The following is a 12,439-nucleotide window of genomic DNA, read 5'->3' on the forward strand; positions in this document are numbered from 1 at the left end:
CACAGAAAAGTTTGGACAGAGGGCAGAAGGGAAAGAGAGAAGCAAAGAGGAGAGAGAGAGACACCAGAAAAGGAGGGAGAAAGAAGACAATGAATCTGAGACAGAAGGTGAACACAGACACCCAGTGAGGAGGAGAGAAAGAGCTGGCCTTTTCTGAAGATCTGGAGCAGACGTTAAGATGCTGGCATGACAGCTTAATCAGACCCAAACCACCTGCGGAGTTAAGGCCGTGCTGACGTCCTGCCATGTGGAGGAGCGCAGCCCTCCTTTCCGAGGAGAGCACTGCTCTCAGAGTCCTGCCTGGCTTCCTACCGTTGGGCAAACCAATTCCTCATGCAGACATCAAGGACACTTACTTCGGGGGCAGTTCCAATTTCCACTCGTTAAATGATAATAGAATGTCAGTGGCTTGCAAAGGATGGTGATTACTCAGTGTTTATGGTTTTAAATAAAGAAAAGGATTAACTTTTAAATTACTTTTTTGCCTTTCAGCAATGTGACCACAGAAATCTGGCCCCTTTCTGAAGTTAAACTTTCTAAAGGAAAAGTGATTCGATGACTTTCCTGGTATCCTCACCTCGAATTTCTGCCGGAGCTCCATGTTTCCTTCTTCATCCCCTTCTGGAATGGGCACATTGTAGTACTCCCCCTCTTCTTGGTTAAGCAGCTTGTACCTTTCAGAGACACGGGAGAGAAGGAGAGTCAGAAGCACTGTGTTTGCATCAGCCTGGGTTCAGCTCCTCTGCCCCTCTAGTCTGGTTTCTGAAGCATCCTATGCGGAGACCGTAGCCCTGTGACTTCATATTCAACGGTCATGATAGACTCAAACCAGCAGGTTTTCTGAACCTCTAAATGCACTAATGTTTTAGACTATTAACCCTTGGTAGACATGGACATATTTAGCCTCAGGGGCTTCCTCACCATCCGCTGGCTGGCATCTTCATCAGCTCCGAAACTCCAAAGGAGAGGGACCCCATGAAGTCGTTCCTGGTGGTTCTATCCCAGTCCCAGATTTCTACAGACAGTCGTCGGTCTTTATCTGAAGGTTTTAATTTGCTACAAAAGAATGCACACATGCACAGGTCATCTTGATCATCTTGGGAGACACCACATGCTCATGATCTGAGCCTGAGACAAAAAAAAATGGTATATTCAATTCTCTTCCTGTGACTCTCCATTGCCAACAAAGTTACCAGCCCCCTGGCAACCAGAGCTCCAGACTAGGGGTTAGGAGCTATAACCAAAGGACCAAATTTGGCCCACCGGTTGTTTTTGTGAGTGAAGTTTTATTGGAACACAGCCATGGCCATTTGTTTACATATCGTCTATGGCTGGTTTGCGTCTACAACAGCAGAGTAATGTAGCTGCACAGAGACTACACATAAAATCTATTTACTATGTAGCCCTTTACACAGCAAAGCTTGCCAATGTCTACTCTAAGTGGTACACGCTACCTTTCTGGCGATCCAGATCAACCAGTTTCTGTGTCCTAGTCTGCAAAGAGGGCCACCTACGTATGCTCAGTGGCAGTCAGTGCTTTCTCAGCCCTACTTTTTATGACATTCCCTGTTCCCATTACCTCTTTCCTTCTTTCCCTTCTACTATCTCTACCCCCAAAATCCTGGCACTCCTTCATGCCCCACTTTAAATGCCACCTCTTCCAGGAAGTCTTCCCTGTTGAAAGGGAAGGGTGCTCTTCCCATTCAGTGGCAACAGCGCCCTCCATGTTACTCACATATTCTGTTTTAAAAGTTATTGAATTTTTATCTTACCCTCTCCTAACCCTCAAAAAAACCTAAGTCCAGCAAGAGGTGGGCCACAATTTATATATTTTTATATCATCATTAATGTAAGAGAATTTTTTGTGCACAGTAGGTATTGATAATAATTTGGGACCTGCATTATGTGACTCTTGGTAAACCAAGTTACCACCCATCAAACAGCAGTGATAAAAGCTATCTTTTAGCAGCAGTCTGAGAAAGTCTTGGGAGTTTATAACAAACCCACCTCATTATCTGTAATAATGAGATGGGCGCTTCTGTGGTGTGTAGGGAGGGAGCTCAACCGAGAAGAGAAGAGAAGAGAAAACTCACAACGTAAAGGACTCATTCCACTGGGGGTTCAGCGTGGAACGGATGGTTTTGGTTTTTTGTTTGCTTTCATTCTTGGGGTCAGGAATAAGTTTCAGCTTCACGTAAGGATCTGAAAGCCCGTTTGGATCCATAGGGATTAGATTTTTTGCATCTCGCACTGTGAAGACAAAAGAAAGATCAAATGCTACAAAAAGAGAATGGACCGGTGTTGTCCCGTGGTATCGTATCCTCTGACAAGGCTGAGCTGAATGAGAGTGACATCAAGACGGTTTAAAAGGAGGGGAGGGGAGGCCAAAAGTCTCTGATCTTCCACAAGAAAAGCAACGCACTGAATCTCTGCTACGGATAATGGGCATCACGGGGGCCACTGTGGTCAAGCCTTGGGGCTCTGCAGCAGTCTGGACTGGCAGCATCAGCGACTCCTGGGCACCTATTAGAAGTGCAGAAACGTGTGTCCCTCCCCAAACCTGCTGAAGCAGAATCTGTATGGTAGTGAGCTTCCCCGGTCCTGCTTCCAGCCCTTCTCCAGGGGAATTGGGGCACCTCCCCCTTGGCAGCAGGCTGGCGCAGTCCATGGCATTGCATTACATAAGCTCCTCGAAGGAGTCCTCTCTCTTCTTTCTAAAGGCCAATGATTTCCAACCTGTACATTGGAAATCACTTGGGAGGGCATTTAAAAATCCCAGTGCTCACAACTGAATTAGAATCCCTGATGGGTGTGGCCCAAGTTTTTAAAGCTCCCCAGGCGACTACTGTGAAGCAGGGGAAAGAGCCACTGGTGCCAACAGTTGTAATGCAGAATACGCTCCACAGGGGCACCATGGCCTTGTGGTGAATTGTGCAGGTTGATGTACCCTCACCGCCCTGGATGTCACCTGGGCACTCATCAGACATGCAGAATCACAGGCCCCACCCCCAAAATTCTCTTTAATTCCCGAAGTCTCACTTTAACAAAACCCCAGGTGATTCCAATGCAAATTCTAGCTCAGGAAGTACTCATACAGAAATCCAAAATACTTAGGAGGAAAGGCCATTTCACCCACGGAGGGAGGCACTCTTGGAGCTGGACAGAGAATAAAACAGCAGGAATGGCTAAAGGCACAGTATGTAAGTGAAACAGGCCATGATCTATCACTGTGACAAGAAGAGACAAAAGCCAGAGGCTGCCTTACCCAGCGTCTCCCTCGCCATCTTCCAATGGCTTCCTCCTATGGCTGAACTTTCCCCTCATCAGGGCCCCTAATTAGCCAGATACCAAGGGTGCACATAAAACCGGGACTGGGTTATCCCTGTGGCTCTCCTGGGTGACCCCCGGGCCACCAGCATGGGCACCACCAACTGAGTCAGAACTCTGAGGGCAGATCCAGTGGTCTGTGTTTACCAAGCCTCCAGAAGATTGGAGACCACCAGCTGAGTCCGATAGTTAGAATTTAGAAGAATTTTAGAAGAAGGTGCTCGAGTGGGCAGGGATAGAGTAAGGGGATGGAAGGTGCTGAAGAGCCTGGTCAGAGCAGAAGTCACAGGTGAGCACTGCCCCCCACCCCAGGTTGGCGACACAGGGCTGATGCCCACTGACCCACGGCCTTACATCCGCTTTGCCTGGAATTCTTAGCCCAGGCAGATGACAGACGGGACCATATTTAAATGGACTGAGCAGGGAATGGGCCGACTCTGACCTATGAACCACAGAGAAGCTGGCATTTGGTTCTCATACTCATTATGCCTTCCAAGGATTTTTTCCCCGTAATATCAAACTCCATCCAGTTGGAAGTGGATAAGCAAGTAAGCAAGCATGGGTTTTGCATCTCAGCAGACCGGCTTTCAAATCCTGCCTTCATCACATAATGCCAAGCACTGGGACACTTAAGTTCATGAGATTGTTTCGTCCTCTAGAAAAAAGAACAGGGGCGTATATCCAGTGGTACAGGGCTATGGGGAGAACTGAATGAAATAACGTCTATAAAGTGCCTTATACAGTTGGTGGCTTGGAAAATGGAGTAGAAAAATCCGTGATGTGACTGCTTACCATGCCCCAGGCACAGTGCTTTGGACTCATCCCCATGGCCCTCAATTTTAAAATCTTCAAGGAGGCAGGAAGTCTCCGAGGGACCTGGCCCCTGTAGGATTCCCCCAAGCTCACGCAGAAGGTTTTTAATGCAATGCACAAGGTCTAGTCTCCTAAAACAGCAATCCAAGTATCAGACGAGAAATTTGAGCATAAAAATGGAGGTCTCCCACAAGGAATGGGAAGAGACCAAAAGCTCTCTCTCCAATTAAGCCATGAAATGAGAATCAGATACTCCTTAAAAGGCAGAGAATGCCCCAGAATGTCTAACACCAAGGCTGCATCCCAGATAAACTAATGAGGAACCATCACGGCTGCCAAGAGCTCCTTCTGCCAGCTGCAGAATGATTGTGCGTCCGGGCCTTTTCGTTGTCAATTTATAGTCCTGACAGCTCGCACACACAGAATCATTTAAGACTGATCTCTTCTGAATGGTGATGAGTTAAAATCTTGATGGGATTTAAAGCTTTGTGCTTCCTATTGAGATACTATCATTTAAGTTGAAAATAAAAAGAGTTATCAATTCCAAATGTCATTGCAGTAGACAGTGGGTCCAAAGTCCAATTTCTTATTGCAGCGGAGGGGAGCCCACTGACGTGCAGTTCGTCTCATGCTGGACACCCGGATCAGGACTGGGAGCAGCCAGTGTGGGGGTTCCCTCTGGTCAGAATGTGGGCTCTGGGCCAGGCTGCCCGCGTGTGAATTCTGGCTCTGCCACGTCATGGTTGTGTGACCCCACGCGAGACAGTTAAGCGCTCAGCGCCTCAGTATCTTCACCTGAAAAAGCTTACCTCCCTGAGAGGATTATATAGCTTCACACCTGTAAAGTGCTTAGAACAGTGACAGGCACACAGAGGCCAGTGATGGTCGTCACGCTGTTGTTAATACAAGTTCCTGGCAGAGAACACACCCCCGGAGGCTTAGATGTTCAGAACTGGACTGACAGCTTATGAACTGCTGAGCAACGGCCATGACTAGTATGGTGTGGAAATTTTCTGATGTGGCTGCAGCTGGGGGTGCCAGCAGTGGCCGGGGTGAGAAGGCAGGGCCACAGAGCAGCACGGACAGGGAGAGGGACGCTAGCAAAGGGGAAAGAGTAGCAAGACACGTGGTGGGTGGAAGAGAAGGGCAAGAGGCAGAGAGAAAGGAGGGGAAAATGCAGTCATGATGTGGGGCGCGAGGGCAGTAAGGACGCGGCCCCCGCAGAGGTGCCGATGGCGGCTGCGCTCTCTGCCATGGCTCTGCCCTGGAAATGCCTGGGATGTTTTCGTTATATATTGATGTCTGGGTCCCACACCCCCCTCCTGGCACCAAATCCAATTGACGTGGTCTGGGCTGAGGTCCAGGCATTAGCACCTTTCAGGCTGCTCAGGAGAGAATTAGGTGAAGCCATTCCATGCACCTGGCAGTCATTCTCAAAGGGTGGTCCCTGGATCCCCATCAACTGGCATCATTTGAGGATTCGGTATATAATTCACATTTAAAAAATTTACTTTTTAACACTGAATGTTTAAAAAGGAGACATATCACTATGGTAAATGAAAAACCAAGACTGTCTGCCCTAAATAGAAAGCAACCATAAAAATAAATGCAGTGAAAATCAAAGCATTCCTTATTTCCAGCTGATACAGTTGCCTGAGGCCTGCTCTCCGTTACAAAGGGAGGAATTAACAAGTATTAGAGTGTTAAGGATATTCCAGCCTTAGATTCGAGTCTTGCTCTACCTACATTCAAGAATCATGGAAAAGTGAAAGGGGAAATAACTTTCTCACCATGTAATGTAAGGCTTTTTAATGGTAGGTGAGTGCCCTCAGAAATCATGTCAAGTACGACCAAAAGTGATGGCCCCTCAGTGCCCCTGCCCCACTCCTGGGAGGCGTGCTGGAGGGATGCCAGTTCTGGGGCTTTAAGGATGTGGAATATTTCCCAGCCTATGAGTACGCGTAGGTCCAAGAACCTACTGACCCAGCAGAGGTCGCATGGCTCAGCTCTTTCTCTCATCTTCTGCAAGAGCTGAACTGTTTCGACACACAGACTTCAGGGGGGAAAAAACATGCTGCTTTGAGAAATTATATTGAGAATGAGGCTTTTTTGGGGGTAAAGTTCTATCATGCCAACTCAAGTTCTGAAAGGCAGATGGTCTCTAAACAGTGGTGCAGAAGCACGCATCCCTTGCTCACCTGGCTGTACCGGCCACACTCCCAGGGCCTGCCCCACGGGCTCAGAGCCGCTGGTGCAATGCACACTACAGGTAGGAACGCTCCCCTCTCATCTCATTAGGGGTCTGCAGACTCTGTGAGGAGGACATACCTGCTGAAGAAATACAACTGTGCCATGGTTTGGGCCCTTTCAGAATAAAAAGCTGTTGTGCAATTCTAGAACTTTCATAGCAATGTAGAATACTCATGGTATTTACCTTCTTTTGGTTTGAGGTGCCTGCTTTGAAATCATCAGCTGTCATGCCTGATGACACTGCGAAAACCCAGCCTGGGTTGAAAGGTTGTATCATTTCCTGATAATGTAAGATATTCCTGGACAAAATCCATTCAAATAAGATTATGAAGACTGAAAAATACTTCCATGGTGCCCCAGAGATACCTGATATAGGTGGGTAGGCAAGGCCAGGACATGCGGGTTTTGAATAAGTGTTCAGGCATACGGGCAGTCTCATCAGGAGCTCAGAGGCAGCCTTAGCCAGACTGGAGAATCTACATCAAAGGGCCCCAGGGTGGGTAGAGGAGTCAGCACTTGGGAACAAAGCCAGGGGTTTTGCCAAGGGCCTGCCTGCTGGGGTGGAAGTAGAGATGCGAACGCAGGCAGGTAGAAGTGACCACCATACTTTCTTTGGAAGAGAAAAGCCATATCCATGAGACTTGCAGTCAGGGAACTGTCTACTGTGTACCCAAGGGTGCTCAGTGACAGGCTCTGTATAGTGGCCATGGCTGGTGGCTGACTCCTCAGGGGGCAGTGACTTAGTGGGCAGGTGGGTTCAAGTCCTTGCTCTGCTGATTATTAGGTGCATGACTTTGGACAAGTTATCTGGCTTCTCAGTGTGTTCATCTACAAAATAGCAATGATAATAGTGCCTATATCATAAGGTTGAGAGATAAAAGGAGTTAATATATGTAAAGCATTGAGGAGAGAACTTGGAGCAAAGTACTATGTAAGTCTTTGCTATTTATTATTATAATGGTCATGTTAAGTAAGTGTTTGCTATCTTTACCACCATCATCATCATCATCTAGTCCTCCTGGCTGGGCCAGGAGGCAGGGTTGTTTCTTCAGAGTAAAGAAACCAAGTTCATTAAAGTGACAGTTAACACAGCATTGGAATTTCCAGACCTCAGGGTTAAGCCAGAGTTCAATAGCTCTGAGTTGTTCCAAATAGCTTGGGATTAAAATAGAAAAATTCAATGCAATCCTTGATCCATTCAGAGAATGGTCCAGATGGCCTCTTGATCCCAAGAATATATGTAGCATAAATTATTAAGTATGATAATAAAACATCCACAAGCTCACCACCTAGCAGAAAACTGGATCAGGCCAACACTGTTGACTCTGCCTATGTCTCTGTGGATTTTTAACCTCACTCTGAGGTTACCTCAGGGTGCTCTGGCTGGGCACATGAAGACTCTGAAGGATTCACCTATGACATAAACTAAAAGCTTTGTTGAGGACACAGCTATATCCCCCCTTGCCTGCAGACTGGACTTGTCTTCAGTGACCCTTAGTAACCCTGCCCAACACAGAGCTCATATCTGTACAGGGACATTGCTTGGTGAGGCACAAAAAAGTCAAGTGCCTCCAGATTCAAGGACAACATGGCCCTTTCAAATGATCTGTTTCACTTTAGAAAAGAATCCTCTATTTTTAGTGCTGTTTTTCCCACTCTAAGAGTGCTCTTGTTCCTGGCTTGTGTTTAAAAGGCTGACAAGGCTCAAAACAGGGACTTGCTGCAAAGTCAGGACTGTTCACTGTGTGCAGACCCGGGTGACCCCCTCCCACCTCCATCCCTGCTCCACAGCAAAAACAAGAGTAAACAAAATTCTCTAATCCTGCCTGGCATTAGCAAAAGCAAAAATTATGTTTTTCTGATCTACAGGAAAAAACCCCCCACTCTTCTTTGTTTTGAAGTTACCAACAGCTGAAGAAATGTGAAAGCAAAAATATCAGGGGAACAAACAAGTACGAGAAATCAGTGGGGCGTTAGTGTCTGTGGTCAAAAGAACCTGGTCCCATTTACCATCAGGCGACAGGGCGGCAGAGGCTTCCCAATCCCACAGACTATGCCTTTGAACAAACACAGAGAGTTAATTTTGATAATTATTAGACAGACATAGAACCATCTTTCAAAGAACTTTAGATTCACTGATGCTGCTGTGAGGGAGAAATTGTGTCTAAGAAGGTGCCAGTTCCCTCACATTGTAGGTGTAAAGCAAGTTGGGTAAATTTGCACTAATGCAGGGATTTTTAAGATCATAAGACAAATGCTGAAACCAGGGAAAATTAGAGTCCACAAAACAGTACACATGTATCTAAAATGGTGTTCATTTCCCATTGGTTGCAGGTACCATTAAGGAGTTTCTTTTCGGGGTGGCAAAAATGATATGGAATTAGATAGTGGTGATGGTTGCACAATCTTGCAAATATACTTAAAACCACTGAATTGTACACTTTAAGAGGGTGATTTTACAGTACATGAATTATATCTCAACAAAAAGAACAGGGACATTTACTGACAGATTTCCGTGTGCCTTGTGACACCTGCTCGCTTAATCCTTACAACATTCCTGTGAAGTAATGACCCACATGCCCATTTTCCAGATGCAGAACTGAGGCACAGCGATGGTAAGTAACTTGCCCAAGGTCGGGCATTAATAAGTGATGGAGTCAAGGGTGCAGCTAAGCCCTGGCTCTGGGGCCTGAGCATTAACCTCTCCTTGGTCCCCCCAGGGCAGCCTCTGCCCTCAGGTACAGCTTTTAGTGTAGAACAGGGGTAGCAAACTTGTTCTACAAAGGAAAAGATCATAAATACTTTAGGTTTTGCAGGCCATAAAGTCTTCATCATGACCACTCAAAACTCCTGTTATAGAGCAAAAGGGGTCATAGATAATATGTTAACAATGAACATGCTGTGTTCTAATAAAACTTTATTAAAAACATAAAAGGCTATGGGTCAGATCTGGCCCTCAAGCATGGTTTACTGATCCCTGGCCTAGAACCAATACCATCCCACCACAACCAAACGTTGAAGAGAAGCTGCCACGGGAAAGGAGCCTCTACTTCCTGGTTAAGAATCCACATCCTTCTGCTTCCTTCTGCTTCGATCTGAGCCTCCCGAACTCTGACCTCGTCCTGAAGCTTGGGAGGAGACCTGGGTCGGGGCTGAGGAGAGAGGGTGTGTCTCCCAACAGGAGCTAGAGGCCCCCGCTGTCCTTGGCTGTTGTCTCCTTTCCCAGCAGAACCTGCAGAAGCCGGCATCTCTCATGTGTGCTTGGCTGGCCTTCTTTTCCTTGGGCTGCGTTAGTAGTCTGCACTCCTAGACCAGCCTGATGCACAGCCTCCTCCCTGGACATCTGATATGGCCATGACCTGCAATTGGCCAACCCCACCTGGTGCAGGTACCCATAGCCCCTTCAACACCTTGGCCCCGCCCAGGGGCCGAGTGCAAACAGTGGGCTCATAAGGTATCAACAGGGCTGTTCTTTAACAATGCAACAGCTGCTTTGGAAATGAGACTTTTACAGGAATGTGTACCCAGTAGCACCGGAATGCAAACAGCTCATCGGTTAGAGGGGCGCCCAGTGCAGGAGAGGCCCCTCCGCTTCCTGGTTAATCTAGCTGCACTTTACAGAGCTAATAAGTGCTTGTTCTGCTGAGGAAGTTACCAAAACCCAGGTGCTCAGTTCACAGCATCTCAAATGGCCGACGGGCAGGATCAGATAGGGAAAGGGAGAAAACCCTCACCCCAGCAGCTCAGAACAACGGTGAAGCGCACCCACACCACACACCAGAGCTCTGACGATCCCTCTAGTTTGCACTTTCCTGGTCACGTTACTAAGAAGAACGTCGTGTTCTCAAGGTTTGTTTTTGCCTTTACTTTGGGCCCCTTCTGACGATGCTGCAGGGAGAAACTGTGTCTAAGGAGCTGCCAGTTCCCTCGTGTCGCTACAAGTCAGTTCTGCACCGGGAGCCAAAAGCCAGAGCTCCAAATGTTGGTGGGGAAACTGGTGGAGTGACAGATTGCTTCCGGAACAGGATTTGCTGAACGCCCTTCCCGTGAGATGTGCTGGGGGTGGCCAAGCTGTCTACCAGTAGGCGAGGTTCCAGGATTAGGGGATCTGAGTTGGAGCCTCTCAAACCATTGAAGAGACAAGCCCTGGCAAGGGTGGAGCATGTCATAGGTGACAGCGAGCTGGTCAGCATGTCTGAGATGGACCAGGTTTAGCAAGGCCAAAGGTTGTCAGGTCGCCACAGAAGGTCACCACAGAAGAGCCCTAGGCGGCTCTAGCTGGCACAGTGGAGCGGGCAGAGGTACAGCTCCCAAGTCACATTCCTGACGCACACGGGTTTTAACTCTGGGTGACAAGTCCATCTTAAAGCCCTCTGGGCTAGAGATTCTTTATACTCTTTAAGCCATAAACACCTTTAACACAATATTACAGTTTTTAATAACTTGGGGCACTCGTGGGCCCTGGGTTGAGGACCTTGGCTGTGGCCTGAGCCCAATTCCCCCAGGACTGAGGGACCGTCCCTCCCTCTCCGCACATGCTTTCAGGACTTGCCTGCAAAGGGGGTGGAAGCACTCCTGAGGGAGAGGCCGGACGTTGGCTGTGGATGAAGAGGTCTGGGAGCTGAGACGGTCCTGGCCAGGGGAGCCAGAGCTGGCTGGAACCGCCCCTGGATGGGAGGGGTAAGGCAGGCGGTCTGCCCATGGCCAGGGTGGCTGTGAGGGGCACGTGTCTCCACACAGGGACATGGGTGCATGTTTGTGGGTGCCCACAAGCTCAACCTGGCAGAAGGAGGTAACTTCTCATACAGATACCCATGAAAAGTTGATAGGCCAGGTGCAGCTGATCTTGGGTGGTGGCCTGATTCAACAGAAGTGGATCAGGAGAAACAGCCGCATTCTCCTCGCGCAAAGCAGAACTGAGAGATTTTCAATCATAGCACGAGTGGGCACAGCATTTTCTGAGGCTCCCGACACACAAAACAGGCCAACAGCCTGCATTCTCTAGCATGCACTTGAATATTTCTCCCCGAGTTTTAGGGCCACTCCATGCTCTGGTCCACACTCACCTAGGGCGCGGCGGCATGAGTTCGGAGCTGACCTTGGTTCTGCCTGGTTGATGTTGAGCATGTTAGATATTTAACTGCGCCCAACCATCACACTTAGCACTTAACTAAGCCCGTTCCACACCAGTGAGGCCAGGCTCTTTGCTACTGCTTACTTTGAACCCCTACTTTCTGGTGTAGCACCTTGATACGCACTCAGTAGCTGCTTGCTAAATACCCGAATCTCCATGCCACCTGCCACCCTTGGCCTGCACTTTGGGTTCATGCTGCCGCACCCTTGGGTCACTTGGAACACACCCTCCATCTATCCCAGAGCTTCTAGCCCATACTTGGAGCAAGGCCCATCTTCTCCGACCTTCATTCTTCTACCAGCCCAGCCCAGATTGAGAGCAACCCGGGAGCAGGGGCTGCAGCCTATACCCCACCTGGGTATCTCCCCACCAGTCAGCACAGGGCAAGGCGAAACCGTGAGTGCCCAGTGATTCCTGTTGTTCTCTGAGAAGCTAAAGCAGACGGGAAAGCTGGCAAACTTCTCATCTCTCGGTTGCAGTACATAAAACGTCCATTTGGAGGGACTCTCAGACAAGGAAAAACCTAACAGGCCTTTGCGCTGGAGAATGAAGGCAGGCCAAAACGAGTCAGGCACTTCTTAGAAAATGTTATTAAATGTCTTGAAGAAAGCGTTGAGGAGCCCACAAACAAATTTAATGTAGTTCCAGCTTTCAGAAAAAATGTATCAAAGGGTCATTTACTCTTGGGATAAAATTACCATGTAGAACTTCTAAAGATCTTAGGAATAAAATGCAAAAAACTGTCAACAATGAACAGTTTTTGACTGGGTAATGATAAACTGCTTCTGCATATAATGATATAATCAGTTTAAATGATAAACTGTTTACGAGGTCTTGGTGTCACTTTTGGTCCATTTGTTCTAACTATGCTGTGTCAGGTCTGCTGGTACCATCTGTGTTGAAACCCCCAGAATG

The 12,439-nt window shown here is 48.0% G+C and overlaps 1 protein-coding gene across 3 annotated transcripts in view; it reads right to left on the reverse strand.

The window, feature by feature from the left end:
• The window catches only part of PRKCA (protein kinase C alpha), a 402,290-nt gene that overhangs the window by 90,285 nt on the left and 299,566 nt on the right, over positions 1-12,439 (reverse strand). For all 3 annotated transcript variants that reach the window (XM_073235816.1, XM_036997046.2, XM_036997045.2), the window contains 3 exons: positions 2,094-2,250; positions 922-1,056; positions 578-674 (listed from right to left, as the gene is read on the reverse strand). In XM_073235816.1, coding sequence (XP_073091917.1) covers positions 578-674; positions 922-1,056; positions 2,094-2,250 — 389 coding nt within the window. The remainder of the gene's footprint in view (positions 1-577; positions 675-921; positions 1,057-2,093; positions 2,251-12,439) is intronic.

The sequence above is a fragment of the Manis javanica genome, chromosome 4, assembly GCF_040802235.1.
Source record: "Manis javanica isolate MJ-LG chromosome 4, MJ_LKY, whole genome shotgun sequence".
NCBI classification, from domain to species: Eukaryota; Metazoa; Chordata; class Mammalia; order Pholidota; family Manidae; genus Manis; species Manis javanica.